The 20,291-nt window shown below is 38.7% G+C and overlaps 1 protein-coding gene across 1 annotated transcript in view; it reads left to right on the top strand.

The window, feature by feature from the left end:
* LOC133629694 (partitioning defective 3 homolog) overlaps positions 1-8,163 on the top strand; it is a 799,726-nt gene extending 791,563 nt beyond the window's left edge. Inside the window, exon 24 of the mRNA XM_062020594.1 lies at positions 7,293-8,163. Coding sequence (XP_061876578.1) covers positions 7,293-7,644 — 352 coding nt within the window. The 3' untranslated portion in view covers positions 7,645-8,163. The remainder of the gene's footprint in view (positions 1-7,292) is intronic.
* Positions 8,164-20,291: the final 12,128 nt, after the last annotated feature.

Raw genomic sequence — 20,291 nt, 5'->3', positions numbered from 1 at the left:
TGTCACGATACACGATATATATCTCGATATTTTTAGGCCACGTCACGATAAACGATATATATCTCAATATTTTTAGGCCATGTCACGATACACGACATATATCTAGATATTTTTAGGCCATGTCACGATACACAATATATATCTCGATATTTTTAGGCCATGATACACAATCTATATATATATCAATATTTTTAGGCCATGTCACGATACACAATATATATATCGATATTTTTAGGCCATGTCACGATACACGATATATATATCGATATTTTTAGGCCATGTCACGATACACGATATATATATCGATATTTTTAGGCCATGTCACGATACACGATATATATCGATATATTTAGGCCATGTCACGATACACGATATATATATCGATATTTTTAGGCCATGTCACGATACACGATATATATATCGATATTTTTAAGCCATGTCACGATACACAATATATATCTCGATATTTTTAGGCCATGTCACGATACACCATATATATCTGGATATTTTTAGGCCATGATACACAATATATATATCGATATTTTTAGGCCATGTCACGATACACGATAGATATCTCGACAATTTTAGGCCATGTCACGATACACGATATATATCTCGATATTTTTAGGCCATGTCACGATACACAATATATATCTCGATATGTTTAGGCCATGTCACGATACACAATATATATATCGATATTTTTAGGCCATGTCACGATACACCATATATATCTCGATATGTTTAGGCCATGTCACGATACACGACATATATCTAGATATTTTTAGGCCATGTCACGATACACAATATATATCTCGATATTTTTAGGCCATGATACACAATCTATATATATCGATATTTTTAGGCCATGTCACGATACACAATATATATATCGATATTTCTAGGCCATGTCACGATACACGATATATATATCGATATTTTTAGGCCATGTCACGATACACAATATATATATCAATATTTTTAGGCCATGTCACGATACACCATATATATCTCGATATGTTTAGGCCATGTCACGATACACGACATATATCTAGATATTTTTAGGCCATGTCACGATACACAATATATATCTCGATATTTTTAGGCCATGATACACAATCTATATATATCGATATTTTTAGGCCATGTCACGATACACAATATATATATCGATATTTTTAGTCCATGTCACGATACACGATATATATATCGATATTTTTAGGCCATGTCACGATACACGATATATATCTCGATATTTTTAGGCCATGTCACGATACACGATATATATCGATATTTTTAGGCCATGTCACGATACACGATATATATATCGATATTTTTAGGCCATGTCACGATACACAATATATATATCGATATTTTTAGGCCATGTCACGATACACGATATATATATCGATATTTTTAGGCCATGTCACGATACACAATATATATCTCGATATTTTTAGGCCATGTCACGATACACCATATATATCTGGATATTTTTAGGCCATGTCACGATACACGATATATATCTCGATATTTTTAGGCCATGTCACGATACACGATATATATCTCAATATTTTTAGGCCATGTCACAATACACAATATATATCTCGGTATGTTTAGGCCATGTCACGATACACGATATATATATCGATATTTTTAGGCCATGTCACGATACACGATATATATCTCGATATGTTTAGGCCACGTCCCGATACACCATATATATATATCGGTATTTTTAGGCCATGTCACGATACACAATATATATCTCGACAATTTTAGGCCATGTCACGATACACGATATATATCTCGATAATTTTAGGCCATGTCACGATACACGATATATATCTCGACAATTTTAGGCCATGTCACAATACACAATATATATCTCGGTATGTTTAGGCCATGTCACGATACACCATATATATATCGATATTTTTAGGCCATGTCACGATACACCATATATATCTGGATATTTTTAGGCCATGATACACAATATATATATCGATATTTTTAGGCCATGTCACGATACACGATATATATATATCGATATTTTTAGGCCATGTCACGGTACACGATATATATATCGATATTTTTAGGCCATGTCACGATACACAATATATATATCGATATTTTTAGGCCATGTCACAATAAATGAAATACTATATATCTCAATATTTTTAGGCCATGTCACGATACACGATATACAGTATATCTCGATAATTTTAGGCCATGTCACGATACACAATATATATCTTGATATTTTTAGGCCATGTCACAATACACCATATATATCTCGATATTTTTAGGCCATGTCACGATACACGATATATATCTCAATATTTTTAGGCCATGTCACAATACACAATATATATCTCGATATTTTTAGGCCATGTCACGATACACGATATATATCTCAATATTTTTAGGCCATGTCACAATACACAATATATATCTCGGTATGTTTAGGCCATGTCACGATACACGATATATATATCGATATTTTTAGGCCATGTCACGATACACGATATATATCTCGATATGTTTAGGCCACGTCCCGATACACCATATATATATCGATAATTTTAGGCCATGTCACGATACACGATATATATCTCGACAATTTTAGGCCATGTCACGATACACGATATACAGTATATCTCGATAATTTTAGGCCATGTCACGATACAGGATATATATCTCGATATTTTTAGGCCATTTCACAATACACAATATATATCTCGGTATGTTTAGGCCATGTCACGATACACCATATATATATCGATATTTTTAGCCCATGTCACGATACACAATATATATCTCGATATGTTTAGGCCTCCTGTGCAACAAATCCAGTCGTGAAATTTCCTCGCTCCTAAATATTCCAAAGTCAACGTTATTATAAGAAAAATGAAGAGTTTGGGAACAACAGCAACTCAGCCACCAAGTGGTAGGCCAGGTAAACTGACAGAGAGGTCAGCATAGTGCAAAGACTTTCTGCACAGTCAATTGCTACAGAGCTCCGAACTTCATGTGACCTTCCAATTAGCCCACGTACAGTACGCAGAGAGCTTCATGGAATGGGTTTCCATGCCCGAGCGGCTGCATCTAAGCCTTACGTCACCAAATCCAATGCAAAGCGTGGGATGCAGTGGTGTAAAGGACATCACCACTGAACTCTAAAGCAGTGGAGACGCCTTCTCTGGACTGATGAATCACACTTTTCCATCTGGCAATCTGATGGACCAGTCTGGGTTTGCCAGGAGAACGCTACATTTCGGACTGCATCATGTGAAATTTGGTGGAGGATGAATTATGGTGTGGGGTTGATTTCCCAGGAGTTGGGCTCCTGTGAAAGGAACTTTGAATGCTCCAGGATACCAAAACATTTTGGACAAGTCCATGGGATGACACTTCAAGGTCATATGTGAGTCAAGGCAGGTGGCCAAATACTTTTGGCAATGTGGCGTATCTAGAAAGGGCGGTCCTAAAGAGGTAGGCATTTTTCTCAGCTCTCAAGAAGAAAAGAAATACAAGAGTGTGTGTGCGTGTGTGTGTGTGCATGTGTGTGTGTGTGTGTGTGTGTGTGTGTGTGTGTGTGTGCGGTCGATTAAAACATGTTTCCTCCATATTCTTATGGATCTGCGGCCCGCGGGGAGACCTAATCAATGCAGTGTGTATCGGCCAGAGCGATCCATGCGTTCCTTTGCTGGGTGTTATCTGCCGGCGTGTCATGTGACGTGACAGGTGTCATGTGACGTGACAGGTGACTTCTTCTCTTTAGCAGCCGGCACTCGGTCGGATTGCGCTTGATGCAGAATTCTCCCCGTTTGAGCCGTTTTGTCCTAGCGACTTCAAAATAAAAGACCCAAAGCGCTTCCGGAAGAAGTCCCGGTGGCTGCTCGTCAGATGGCAGGCGGGCTGGGGACGTGAGGATGGCGCCGGACTAATGAAGTCTTAGGATTATCTTAGCTTAGAAGGGGGCGAGGAACAAGTGTGTTGAGTCTCAGAGAGAGAGACACAACACACATGAGACACACACACACCAATGAGGTGCGTCTTCCCAGCTGTTGACAACACACACACACACACAGACACACACACACACACACACACACACACACACACACACACACACACACGTACGCTGGCAGGTGAACAGGACAAAGGTCCCTAACGCGGCCCACGTGTTCAAAAATCACACACGGGACCGAGTCCCACAAGTCCCGCCGCGTGCCACCCGAGTCCAGGGGTGCCCAACATGTCCAAAACGGCCCCCCAGCAAAGTCACAGGGGAAGTGGGGGAGAAAAGTTGGAAAAGTAGGCAAAAGTCCACAAAATGTTCAAAAATCACATCCCGATTCGAGTCCCACAAATCCCGCCGCGTGCCACCCGAGTCCTGGGGCGCCCGACATGTCCAAAACGCACCCAGCAAAGTCACAGGGGAAGTTGGGTAGAAAAGTTGGGAATGTCTGGAAAAAGTCATGACAATGATCAAAAATTACACCAAGGTTCGAGTCCCACAAGTCCCGGCAAAGTCACAATGTAAGTGGGGAAGAAAAGTTGGGAATGTCTGGGAAAAGTCCCGAAAACGATCAAAAATGACACCCAGGTTCGAGTCCCACAAGTCCCGCCGCGTGCCAACCGAGTCCAGGGGTACCCAACATGTCCAAAACGCACCCAGCAAAGTCACACTGTAAGTGGGGAAGAAAAGTTGGGAATGTCTGGGAAAAGTCCCGAAAACGATCAAAAATGACACCCAGGTTCGAGTCCCACAAGTCCCGCCGCGTGCCACCCGAGTCCAGGGGTGCCTAACATGTCCAAAACGCCTCCCCCAGCAAAGTCACAGGGGAAGTGGGGGAGCAAAGTTGGAAAAGTAGGCAAAAGTCCACAAAATGTTCAAAAATCACACCCCGATTCAAGTCCCACAAGTCCCGCTGGGTGCCACCCGAGTCCAGGGGTGGCCAACATGTCCAAAACGCACCCAGCAAAGTCACAGGGGAAGTTGGGTAGAAAAGTTGGGAATGTCTGGGAAAAGTCAATGAAACGATCAAAAATGACACCCAGGTTCGAGTCCCACAAGTCCCGGCAAAGTCACACTGTAAGTGGAGAAGAAAAGTTGGGAATGTCTGGGAAAAGTCCCAAAAACGATCAAAAATGACACCCAGGTTCGAGTCCCACAAGTCCCGCCGCGTGCCAACCGAGTCCAGGGGTACCCAACATGTCCAAAACGCACCCAGCAAAGTCACACTGTAAGTGGGGAAGAAAAGTTGGGAATGTCTGGGAAAAGTCCCGAAAACGATCAAAAATGACACCCAGGTTCGAGTCCCACAAGTCCCGCCGCGTGCCACCCGAGTCCAGGGGTGCCTAACATGTCCAAAACGCCCCCCCCCCCCAGCAAAGTCACAGGGGAAGTGGGGGAGCAAAGTTGGAAAAGTAGGCAAAAGTCCACAAAATGTTCAAAAATCACACCCCGATTCAAGTCCCACAAGTCCCGCTGCGTGCCACCCGAGTCCTGGGGCGCCCGACATGTCCAAAACGCACCCAGCAAAGTCACAGGGGAAGTTGGGTAGAAAAGTTGGGAATGTCTGGAAAAAGTCATGAAAATGATCAACAATTACACCCAGGTTCGAGTCCCACAAGTCCCGGCAAAGTCACAATGTAAGTGGGGAAGAAAAGTTGGGAATGTCTGGGAAAAGTCCCGAAAACGATCAAAAATGACACCCAGGTTCGAGTCCCACAAGTCCCGCCGCGTGCCAACCGAGTCCAGGGGTACCCAACATGTCCAAAACGCACCCAGCAAAGTCACACTGTAAGTGGGGAAGAAAAGTTGGGAATGTCTGGGAAAAGTCCCGAAAACAATCAAAAATGACACCCAGGTTCGAGTCCCACAAGTCCCGCCGCGTGCCACCCGAGTCCAGGGGTGCCTAACATGTCCAAAACGCCTCCCCCAGCAAAGTCACAGGGGAAGTGGGGGAGCAAAGTTGGAAAAGTAGGCAAAAGTCCACAAAATGTTCAAAAATCACACCCCGATTCAAGTCCCACAAGTCCCGCTGCGTGCCACCCGAGTCCAGGGGTGCCCAACATGTCCAAAACGCACCCAGCAAAGTCACAGGGGAAGTTGGGTAGAAAAGTTGGGAATGTCTGGGAAAAGTCCCGAAAACGATCAAAAATGACACCCAGGTTCGAGTCCCACAAGTCCCGCCGCATGCAACCCGAGTCCAGGGGTGCCCAACATGTCTAAAACGCCCCCCCAGCAAAGTCACAGGGGAAGTGGGGGAGAAAAGTTGGAAAAGTAGGCAAAAGTCCACAAAATGTTCAAAAATCACACCCCGATTCAAGTCCCACAAGTCCCGCTGCGTGCCACCCAAGTCCAGGGGTGCCCAACATGTCCAAAACGCACCCAGCAAAGTCACAGGGAAGTTGGGTAGAAAAGTTGGGAATGTCTGGGAAAAGTCAATAAAACGATCAAAAATGACACCCAGGTTCGAGTCCCACAAGTGCCGGCAAAGTCACACTGTAAGTGGGGAAGAAAAGTTGGGAATGTCTGGGAAAAGTCCCGAAAACGATCAAAAATGACACCCAGGTTCGAGTCCCACAAGTCCCGCCGCATGCAACCCGAGTCCAGGGGTGCCCAACATGTCCAAAACGCACCCAGCAAAGTCACAGGGGAAGTTGGGTAGAAAAGTTGGGAATGTCTGGGAAAAGTCCCGAAAACGTTCAAAAATGACACCCAGGTTCGAGTCCCACAAGTCCCGCCGCGTGCCACCCGAGTCCAGGGGTGCCCAACATGTCCAAAACGCATTTATAGGAACACCCAGTGCAGTACCAGCTGCAGCCCGATTAAGGGGACCTTTAGGTATCGATCCGATACCAAGTAGTTACAGGATCATACATTGGTCATATTCAAAGTCCTCATGTGTCCAGGGACATATTTACTGAAGTTTATAAACATAATATACAATTTACAAAAAGGAAAAAAAGATTTTGTGACTATAAAAAATATCAATGTAATCATAGTAGTATCGACGAGATACGCTCTTGTACTTGGTATCATTACAGTGGATGTCAGGTGTAGATCCACCCATGGCATTTGTTTACATTGTGACGCCGGTGAGCTATTGTGTCCTCCTGATTATGATTCATTAGTATCGCAGTACTATACTAGTACTTATTCATGATTCGTTCACAACACATGTTTAACTTGTCATTAAAAGTTTGTGTACTTCCTGTGTGACCACCGTCCAAAAAAGGGGAAAGAAATGAAATTGTTATTCCATCTTTGTGTTTAGGCCGCCACGTAAGACCCCGAGCATCGCGTCCCAAGACGCACGGGACAAGGCTTACCCACCAGCAGGCGCCAAGGATGACCCCCGCTACTCCGGCGCCCATAACGGCTACCTGGGAACGTCCAACTACAACGCCCGAGTCGTCCTGGAGACGCAGGAGTTGCTGAGACAGGAGCAGAGGCGCAGAGATCAGGAGGTCCCCAAGGGACAGGAACCGTCTAACAGAAACCACAATCAGGAGCCCCCGAAATCCAAGGGTCCCTACAGACAGGATGTGCCCCCGTCCCCGGGTCAGCTGGCCAAGCTCAGCCGGCTTCATCAGGGCTCTGAGAAAGGCCGGCCGTTTTATCCCTAACAGGTACAAACAAAAAACCTTGAGACTGATTTTACATTCCTTCAAGAAGTGAGCAGAGAGTCCAAATGCTGTCGTACTTTCAAGTATTTAATTTCCTTCATGACATGAACATTAATCTGTGTTATGGTATATGTAAAATAACGTTTTTTTGCTCGTATGTATATACGTGCCTTACCAGTTTCTACCTTTGGACTTTGTCACGATCAATTGGGGGCTGGTCCGGGAGTGCCCCAACAGCCCTCGGAATGAGGAGAAGTCCCGGCAACGGAGAAAATATGAACTTTCCAATATTCGTTCATCGGCTTTTAGGTTCCACTTCTCTCCTTCATCCGACCGGCTCAGGTCGGGGTTTTTAATTGATGTACCTCGTTACAAAATAAACCCCGCATTTGTTTTGTTGTGGTGTGCGGCAAGGAGACAGAAACGGCAACCTTGTCGGCAAGGGTCCGGGCTTTGTTCGGAACGACTGGGACGTAAGTGAAGCCTGGCTCTGAGGTGTCGGTGCGGTTCCTTGCGGAATCTTTTATTAGGGTTGGGCGGGCAAGGGGGGGTCAGTCTCTTTTATCAGCTGGACACAATTTGACTGATTGGTTCTTTTATTCCGTGATTGCGTCCTTTGACGGAGAACAGTTTGGTTGTATTCCTAATCAATGTTTGGTGGGGGTGTGTGTGAGAGTGTGTGTTCTTGCACTTTTTTGTAAATTAAGGCCCATTTTAAAACCAATGATTAATCATTTTGGGGCATGTGTGAAAATGTCTTGCTTTTTATGTTGTTCGGTGTGTAAAAATGAAGCCTTTAACTTTGACATCCCTTCAAAAATGGACAGTGGTACCTCTGTTTTCGTGCACCCCGATTTTCCTGATATACATTTTTACTTGCAACTTAAAGCATAGCAAACACTCTTAAGTTGAGGTACTACTGCATTGAACTTTACTTTTCTTTCAAATTCTACGAAATATTGAATTCGGGGGTTTTCGGGAGCAGTCCATGCTCACAGGCTTTGATGAGACGGGTCTAGTCTGAGAACCCGGTGCAGGATCCCAAGTACTGTATTCATCCTCTACAGGAGGGGACATGCCCAGACAAGGATGGGTCCACCAGATTGTGGTGCAAAACGACAGCTGTTCAGATACAAAGGGCCTGATCGACTAAGTACTAATTAGCGTGTGCAATCTATAAAATCAGTGGTCATATTGCAGGTGATCTACTAAGACTGTGTGTAAGAGTGGTGCAGACCGCCCTTTTTAAAGGAGGATTTTTTTTCATATAGGAGATCATTCATAATAATAATAATAATAATTAATATAGTAGAGATATTTCTGATATATCTACTATAAGAAAAACAAACGCCAGCCGGGACCAAAAGGAATCAATTGAATTAATTTTAATCAGCCTCTTAAGTCTTAACCTTTTTCACCTCGGGGCCCAAATTTTTCACTACAGAGGGCCCGGGGTCCAACTCAAATATTAACACCAAATTAGTTATCCTACTCTTGATTTTAATCGTATTTATTATATCTAACCTACTTACAGTTTACAACCTTCTTAAATAATATGAAAGCATGTGTTAATCACAAAGATTATTTAATTAACACAAACTTTAATTAGGTCAGGCTGATTAGAAAAATAATTGCTAAGTGAGTACACTGCATACGAAGGGATTAAATGTACATACAATTATGTTGTGCGAAAATGAACTAAATTAATAATAAACATGTTTCTGAACTAAACTGTCAATAAAATGAAAGTGTAGTCATAATTTTTGCACTTGAGAAACTTCTCGACATATTACAAGTGAGTACCGCTGCCGCCCATGTGGACCCCAGCTGAGAAATATTTTTGGGTCACCCTGTAGGGGGCGCTCATGGCCCAACAATGGCCCTATGGTTAAGAAACACTGTCTTATAGAGGTGGGGGAAATAATCGATTTTTGGACGCATCGCAATTCGGACTTGGACGACTATAAAATCGATTTATAAACATCAATAATCGATGTATTTATCGTAAATAAAGCCATGCAGACAGTTCTAAAATGTGTCTGACTGAGAGATCCAACCAGCTACTTTATTTTAGGGCACTTATGTTGCAGTTTTGCACACATTTTCATTATTTTACCAAACGTGGGAATTAATGTAACTGTTTCTTCTTACAAATGTTTTCTACGGTTGCGAGCGATGAATGATTATTTACAACGGAATGTAAAACCGCATGAATATAACTAAATTAAAGCTGCATCAATAATCGATTTTTAATCGAATCGTAGCTCCTTAATCGCAATCGGAACCGAATCGCGAGCTGCCCAAAGATTCCCACCTCTAACGTCTTGAGTCATCCAGTGGCTCTAAAATTATAAAATGATGTTGCTGAATAGACACTCCGTTGAATTAGTGTGTTGTTGTCGCACACATTGAAGCAATTATATCTCTTTGCAGTGCGATCAACTCCTATGCACATACGTTAGGTCAAGAAAAAACACATTGGCTGATTTCACCCCTACAAGCCTGTTTCGCAGGTTTCCCTGCACTTCAGGGGAGTTCAGGGAAAACTCCCCTGAAGAGCAGGGAAACCTATGAAACAGGTTAACTACAGGAAGAGATGAGGGTACAACATTCTTTCTACTGCTCGGATAGAAGAGAAACATCTTCTAAGACAATCTAAACCAGGGGTGTCCAAACTTTTTGACTTGGGGGCCGCATCGGGCTAAAAAAATTTGGTCGAGGGCCGAAAAACGACTGCATGTTAAGTTAAGGCAATATATATATATATATATATATATATATATATATATATATATATATATATATATATATATATATATATATATATATATATATATATATATATATATATATATATATATATATATATATATATATATTATGTAAACATATAACATGTATATATATATGTATGTATATATATATATATATATATATATATATATATATATATATGTATATATATATATATACATATATATATATATATATATATATATATATATATATATATATACATACATATATATATACATGTTATATGTTTACATAAATATATATATATATATATATATATATATATATATATATATATATATATATATATATATATACATATATATATATATATATATATATTTATGTAAACATATAACATGTATATATATATACATATATATATATATATATATATATATATATATATTTATGTAAACATATAACATGTATATATATATATATGCATATATATATATATATATATATATATATATATATATATATATATATATATATATATATATATATATATATATATATATATATATATATATATATATATATATATATATATATATATATATATATATATATATATACTGCATGTTAGGTCCGGAAAAAAGACAGAGGCTATTTCATCCCTACAAGCCTGAGTTCAGGGAAAACTCCCCCGAAGAGCAGGTAAACCTGTGAAACAGGCTTGTAGGGATGAAATAGCCCCTGTGTTTTTTCCTGACCTAACGTATATTCTGCTCTACCCCTGTATTGAGCACTGTATAACGGATAAACCACAGTAACCTCAACTATATATATATATATATATATATATATATATATATATATATATATATATATATATATATATATATATATATATATATATATATATATATATATATATATATATATATATATATATATATATATATATATGTATGGGCTGTATATATATACATATATATATATATATATATATATATATATATATATATATATATATATATATATATATATATATATGGGCTGTATATATATACATATATATATATATATATATATATATATATATATATATATATATATATATATATATATATATATATATATATATATATATATATATATATATATATATATATATATATATACAGCCCATACATATATATATATATATATATATATATATATATATATATATATATATATATATATATATATATATATATATATATATATATATATATATATATATATCCTATACATATATATGTGTACATATTATACTAATATAATGGATATATAAATAATAAATAAAATAATTGAATATTAACAGTATGTAAAAGTTCGACCCCTACCTTGTTTACTTCCGTGACAACCTCCTTAAAGTCTTGAAAACAGAAATATCAAGCAGCTAAAATGCGCCAAACATGGATTAGTGTGGAGAGTGTTTTGTATTTCCCCCACACGCCTTCCAATAGATTTAAATGGGTGTAATTTTCCTTTTTTTTAATGGTGCAGGGATGTTTTTTAATCATTTCCACAGTGTGTTGACATTTTGTTAGTAGGACTTTTTTATTTTATTATTTTTTTTGCACCATGACTAGGGAAGGTTGTTTGCATTGGGTCGTATAAGTAAATGCTCCGCATGCGGTGGTGTAGAGTAGAAATTAAAGGTCATCGACTTGTATTACCCATGTTAATCACTAGATGGTGACATAATTACAGCATCAAAACCGTTCGGAGTATCAAAATGAGTGCTAGCTACATTTGGTAAAGATTCCTTAACAAACTCATGACATATTGAAGCCCAAATTTAAAACGTCGTTTGGACATCCCCGATTAAAACTGTCCAGTCGGGATCAAGTCAACGCCCTGAGAAAAAAATGAGACCGTTAATATGTCACTCTGTGTGTAGTGATGACCAAACTGAGTTGTCATTCAGTGGGTAAGGTTGGTCCTATGAGCCAAAAGACGTTTAGAACCACTTTATTATGCAGGGTGTGGTGTATTTGTTCATAGAGTGCACACGGAATGATGAACGCCGTGGTTTCAAGTACACACTCGGCCAATAGGAGCTTGTTATCAATGGCAGAAATACATCAAGGAAGTGAGAAACCACAACAAAGTTCCTAGAATCTTTGATTTTTCCCTTAAATTGTCACACATGTCTTTGGTATTGTTTTCTGCACACTGCAATTGCTTTGTTATTGTGTGTTACACAAACCACATGCTCCTATGCAAATGTTTGTGTTATTTGTGTGAAATCCAAAGTCTTTTGTTTCAGAGGATTTTTTGTTTGTTTTCCAACCCGTGAAAAAGGTATTGTTGCTGTTCAGTCGCGTTTATATGGCCATCCTTTGCTTTGTCGTGTTACGTAACGGTACTATGGTGGTGTAAACATGAATAATATGCAAGGACGGTACTGTACAATGTTCCTTTTTTTTATATAACTGTGTATGATTAGAAACTGACTGTTTCTGCTCTTTTGTGTGCAGTACATGCAATAAAAAAATTTTTTTTAGGAATTGCATTCCGGCTCATTTCCCTCCCCTTTTTTTGTGACACTTGACTAGGGTTGTACGGTATAGCGGTCCTAGTATAGGACCGCTATACTGATGAATCATATTCCTAAAGCTTCTAAAAAGTACCCATGAAAGTACTGGAAGTCAACATTCTTCCTTAATGAAGTGCTGGCTGTCCAGAGTCGGGACCCGGGGTGGACCGCTCGCCTGTGCATCGGTTGGGGACATCTCTGCACTGCTGACCCGTCTCCACTCGGGATGGTCTCCTGCTGGCCCCACTATGGACTGGACTCTCACTATTATGCTAGATCCACTATGGACTGGACTCTCACACTATTATGTTAGATCCACTATGGACTGGACTCTCACACTATTATGTTAGATCCACTATGGACTGGACTCTCACTATTATGTTAGATCCACTATGGACTGGACTCTCACTATTATGTCAATTCCACTATGGACTGGACTCTCACTATTATGCTAGATCCACTATGGACTGGACTCTCACACTATTATGTTAGATCCACTATGGACTGGACTCTCACACTATTATGTTAGATCCACTATGGACTGGACTCTCACACTATTATGTTAGATCCACTATGGACTGGACCCTCACTATTATGTTAGATCCACTATGGACTGGACTCACACTATTATGTTAGATCCACTATGGACTGGACTCTCACACTATTATGTTGGATCCACCATGGACTGGACTCTTACTATTATGTTAGATCCACTATGGACTGGACTCTTACTATTATGTTAGATCCACTATGGACTGGACTCTCACACTATTATGTTGGATCCACCATGGACTGGACTCTTACTATTATGTTAAATCCACTATGGACTGGACTCTCACACTATTATGTTAGATCCACTATGGACTGGACTCACACTATTATGTTAGATCCACTATGGACTGGACTCTCACACTATTATGTTGGATCCACCATGGACTGGACTCTTACTATTATGTTAAATCCACTATGGACTGGACTCTCACACTATTATGTTAGATCCACTATGGACTGGACTCACACTATTATGTTAGATCCACTATGGACTGGACTCTCACACTATTATGTTGGATCCACCATGGACTGGACTCTTACTATTATGTTAAATCCACTATGGACTGGACTCTCACTATTATTTTAGCTCCACTATGGACTGGACTCTCACACTATTATGTTGGATCCACCATGGACTGGACTCTTACTATTATGTTAAATCCACCATGGACTGGACTCTCACTATTATTTTAGCTCCACTATGGACTGGACTCTCACACTATTATGTTAGATCCACTATGGACTGGACTCTCACTATCATGTTAGTTCCACTATGGACTGGACTCTCACACTATTATGTTAGATCCACTATGGACTGGACTCTCACTATTATGTTAGATCCACTATGGACTGGACTCTCACTATTATGTTAGATCCACTATGGACTGGACTCTCACACTATTATGTTAGATCCACTATGGACTGGACTCTCACACTATTATGTTAGATCCACTATGGACTGGACTCTCACTATTTTGTAAATCCACTATGGACTGGACCCTCACTATTATATTAGATCCACTATGGACTGGACTCTCACACTATTATGCTAGATCCACTATGGACTGGACTCTCACACTATTATGTTAGATCCACTATGGACTGGACTCTCACACTATTATGTCAGATCCACTATGGACTGGACTCTCACTATTATGTTAGATCCACTATGAACTGGACTCTTACTATTATGTTAGATCCACTATGGACTGGACTCTCACTATTATGTTAGATCCACTATGAACTGGACTCTTACTATTATGTTAGATCCACTATGGACTGGACTCTCACACTATTATGTTGGATCCACCATGGACTGGACTCTTACTATTATGTTAAATCCACTATGGACTGGACTCTCACACTATTATGTTAGATCCACTATGGACTGGACTCACACTATTATGTTAGATCCACTATGGACTGGACTCTCACACTATTATGTTGGATCCACCATGGACTGGACTCTTACTATTATGTTAAATCCACTATGGACTGGACTCTCACACTATTATGTTAGATCCACTATGGACTGGACTCACACTATTATGTTAGATCCACTATGGACTGGACTCTCACACTATTATGTTGGATCCACCATGGACTGGACTCTTACTATTATGTTAAATCCACTATGGACTGGACTCTCACTATTATTTTAGCTCCACTATGGACTGGACTCTCACACTATTATGTTGGATCCACCATGGACTGGACTCTTACTATTATGTTAAATCCACCATGGACTGGACTCTCACTATTATTTTAGCTCCACTATGGACTGGACTCTCACACTATTATGTTAGATCCACTATGGACTGGACTCTCACTATCATGTTAGTTCCACTATGGACTGGACTCTCACACTATTATGTTAGATCCACTATGGACTGGACTCTCACTATTATGTTAGATCCACTTTGGACTGGACTCTCACTATTATGTTAGATCCACTATGGACTGGACTCTCACACTATTATGTTAGATCCACTATGGACTGGACTCTCACACTATTATGTTAGATCCACTATGGACTGGACTCTCACTATTTTGTAAATCCACTATGGACTGGACCCTCACTATTATATTAGATCCACTATGGACTGGACTCTCACACTATTATGCTAGATCCACTATGGACTGGACTCTCACACTATTATGTTAGATCCACTATGGACTGGACTCTCACACTATTATGTCAGATCCACTATGGACTGGACTCTCACTATTATGTTAGATCCACTATGAACTGGACTCTTACTATTATGTTAGATCCACTATGGACTGGACTCTCACACTATTATGTTAGATCCACTATGGACTGGACTCTCACACTATTATGTTAGATCCACTATGGACTGGACTCTCACACTATTATGTTAGATCCACTATGGACTGGACTCTCACACTATTATGTTAGATCCACTATGGACTGGACTCTCACTATTTTGTAAATCCACTATGGACTGGACCCTCACTATTATATTAGATCCACTATGGACTGGACTCTCACACTATTATGCTAGATCCACTATGGACTGGACTCTCACACTATTATGTTAGATCCACTATGGACTGGACTCTCACTATTATGTTAGATCCACTATGGACTGGACTCTCACACTATTATGCTAGATCCACTATGGACTGGACTCTCACACTATTATGTTAGATCCACTATGGACTGGACTCTCACTATTATGTTAGATCCACTATGGACTGGACTCTCACACTATTATGTTAGATCCACTATGGACTGGACTCTCACTATTATGTTAGATCCACTATGGACTGGACTCTCACACTATTATGCTAGATCCACTATGGACTGGACTCTCACACTATTATGTTAGATCCACTATGGACTGGACTCTCACACTATTATGTCAGATCCACTATGGACTGGACTCTCACTATTATGTTAGATCCACTATGAACTGGACTCTTACTATTATGTTAGATCCACTATGGACTGGACTCTCACACTATTATGTTAGATCCACTATGGACTGGACTCTCACACTATTATGTTAGATCCACTATGGACTGGACTCTCACTATTATGTTAGATCCACTATGGACTGGACTCCTACTATATGGACTGGACTCTTACTATTATGTTAGATGGACTAATAAGTTTACAACACATCCAATGGACAACATTAACATGTATTGATGTTATTATTGAGCAGAACCTCACCACTGGGCTGAGAAATGCACATTTATGCAAAATAGTTCAACACAAAATGATTGTCAACATTTTTCAATCAAAAACATCTCAGATTGACATTTATCCTAATCACTTTGATGTATCGGACAGTTTTTCTCGCTCCTTTCCTGTTACAACCATCAAGATGTTTTATCACTTAACAACTTAACATAAAACTCAATGAGGCAAACTTTTATGTTTCCATAACTCAAAAGAGGACTTTTTCCCCCCGCAAAGGAAATAATCGCTGACTCGGCCATCCGGCTGCCAGATCCTCGCTCGGACGTCAGCGCTCTGATACTCAAATGTTGTACGTCTGCTTCAGCCGTGACCGTCGGCCATTGGCACCGAGTCAAAACATTGTAGTACGATAAAATATCATTATCCCATTTTAATTCACGTTGCCATTCCGTTTCTGAAAAAGAGTCAGTGATGGGAAAGCTACTTGGAAAATGTAGTAAGCTAAGCTACAAGTTACTCTCCATTAAATGTAGCTAAACTACAAGTTACTCTCCGTTAAATGGAGCTAAGCTACAAGTTACTCTCCATTAAATGTAGCTAAGCTACAAGTTACTCTCCGTTAAATGTAGCTAAGCTACAAGTTACTCTCCGTTAAATGTAGCTAAGCTACAAGTTACTCTCCGTTAAATGTAGCTAAGCTACAAGTTACTCTCCGTTAAATGTAGCTAAGCTACACGTTACTCTCCATTAAATGTAGCTAAGCTACAAGTTACTCTCCGTTAAATGGAGCTAAGCTACAAGTTACTCTCCATTAAATGTAGCTAAGCTACAAGTTACTCTCCGTTAAATGTAGCTAAGCTACAAGTTACTCTCCGTTAAATGTAGCTAAGCTACAAGTTACTCTCCGTTAAATGTAGCTAAGCTACAAGTTACTCTCCATTAAAAGTAACTAAGCTACAAGTTACTCTCCATTAAATGTAGCTAAGCTACAAGTTACTCTCCATTAAATGTAGCTAAGCTACAAGTTACTCTCCATTAAATGTAACTAAACTACACGTTACTCTCCATTAAAAGTAGCTAAGCTACAAGTTACTCTCCATTAAAAGTAACTAAGCTACAAGTTACTCTCCATTAAATGTAGCTAAACTACAAGTTACTCTCCATTAAATGTAGATAAGCTACAAATTACTCTTCATTAAATGTAACTAAGCTACATGTTACTCTCCATTAAATGTAGCTAAGCTACAAGTTACTCTCCATTAAATGTAGCTAAGCTACACGTTACTCTCCATTAAATGTAGCTAAACTACAAGTTACTCTCCATTAAATGTAACAAAGCTACACGTTACTCACCATTAAATGTAACTAAGCTACACGTTACTCTCCATTAAATGTAGCTAAACTACAAGTTACTCTCCATTAAATGTAGCTAAGCTACAAGTTACTCTCCATTAAATGTAGCTAAGCTACAAGTTACTCTCCATTAAATGTAGCTAAGCTACACGTTACTCACCATTAAATGTAACTAAGCTAAACGTTACTCTCCATTAAATGTAGCTAAACTACAAGTTACTCTCCATTAAATGTAGCTAAGCTACAAGTTACTCTCCATTAAATGTAGCTAAGCTACAAGTTACTCTCCATTAAATGTAGCTAAGCTACACGTTACTCTCCATTAAATGTAACTAAGCTACAAGTTACTCTCCATTAAATGTAACTAAACTACAAGTTACTCTCCATTAAATGTAACTAAACTACAAGTTACTCTCCATTAAATGTAGCTGAGCTACACGTTACCCTCCATTAAATGTAACTAAGCTACAAGTTACTCTCCATTAAATGTAGCTAAACTACAAGTTACTCTCCATTAAATGTAACTAAACTACAAGTTTCTCTCCATTAAATGTAGCTAAGCTACGGGTTACTCTCCATTTAATGTAACTAAACTACAAGTTACTCTCCATTAAATGTAGCTGAGCTACACGTTACTCTCCATTAAATGTAACTAAGCTACAAGTTACTCTCCATTAAATGTAACTAAGCTACAAGTTACTCTTCATTAAATGTATCTAAGCTACAAGTTGCTCTCCATTAAATGTAACCAAGCTACAAGTTACTCTCCATTAAATGTAGCTAAACTACAAGTTACTCTCCATTAAATGTAACTAAACTACAAGTTACTCTCCATTAAATGTATCTAAGCTACGGGTTTCTCTCCATTAAATGTAACTAAACTATAAGTTACTCTCCATTAAATGTAGCTAAGCTACAAGTTACTACACCTGACATCCACTGCAATGATACCAAGTACAGGAGCGTATCTAGTCGATTCTACTATGATTACATCGATATTTCGTTTATGAAAAAATTATATTATGTTTATAAAGTTAGTAAATATGTCCCTGGACACATGAGGACTTTGAATATGACCAATGTATGATCCTGTAACTACTTGGTATCGGATCGGTACCTAAATGTGTGGTATCATCCACAACTAATGTAAAGTATCAAAGAAGAGAAGAATAAGTGATTATTACATTTGAACAGAAGTGTAGATAGAACATGTTAAAACAGAAAATATCAGATATTAACAGTAAATGAACAAGTAGATTAATAATCAATTTTTACAGTTTGTCCTTTACAATTTTGACAAAATAATACAAAGATAAGTGGCACTATTTTATTTAAGGACTAAATTACAATAATAAACATATGTTTCATGTACCCAAAGATTTTTTGTTCAAACAAAGACAATAATTAAATTTTTTGTGGTCCCCTTTATTTAGAAAAGTTCTCGAAAAGTACCGAAAAGTATCAAAATACATTTTGGTACTGGTACCAGTACCAAAATATTGGTATCGGGACAACACTATTCTAGACACCTTTATTAGTCCATATTTAGAAAAGTTCTCGAAAAGTATCAAAATATATTTTGGTACTGGTACCGGTACCAGTACCAAAATATTGGTATCGAGACAACACTATTCTAGACAACTTTTTTAGTCCATATTTAGAAAAGTTCTCGAAAAGTATTAAAATATATTTTGGTACCGGTACCGGTACCAGTACCAAAATATTGGTATCGAGACAACACTATTCTAGACAACTTTTTTAGTCCATATTTAGAAAAGTTCTCGAAAAGTATTAAAATACATTTTGGTACCGGTACCAGTACCAAAATATTGGTATCGGGACAACACTATTCTAGACACCTTTATTAGTCCATATTTAGAACAGTTCTCGAAAAGTATCAAAATATATATTGGTACCGGTACCGGTACCAGTACCAAAATATTGGTATCGAGACAACACTATTCTAGACAACTTTTTTAGTCCATATTTAGAAAAGTTCTCGAAAAGTATTAAAATTCATTTTGGTACCGGTACCAGTACCAAAATATTGGTATCGAGACAACACTATTCTAGACAACTTTTTTAGTCCATATTTACAAAAGTTCTCGAAAAGTATTAAAATTCATTTTGGTACCGGTACCAGTACCAAAATATTGGTATGAAGACAACACTATTCTAGACACCGTTCTTAGTCCATCAATCCAATTCGTCATTCAGAAAAGGTAACAGCACAGTGCGGTA

This window comes from Entelurus aequoreus, linkage group LG15, assembly GCF_033978785.1.
Source record: "Entelurus aequoreus isolate RoL-2023_Sb linkage group LG15, RoL_Eaeq_v1.1, whole genome shotgun sequence".
NCBI lineage: Eukaryota > Metazoa > Chordata > Actinopteri > Syngnathiformes > Syngnathidae > Entelurus > Entelurus aequoreus.
Note: the sequence above shows the minus strand (reverse complement) of the source record. Positions and strands in the feature narration are given on the sequence as shown.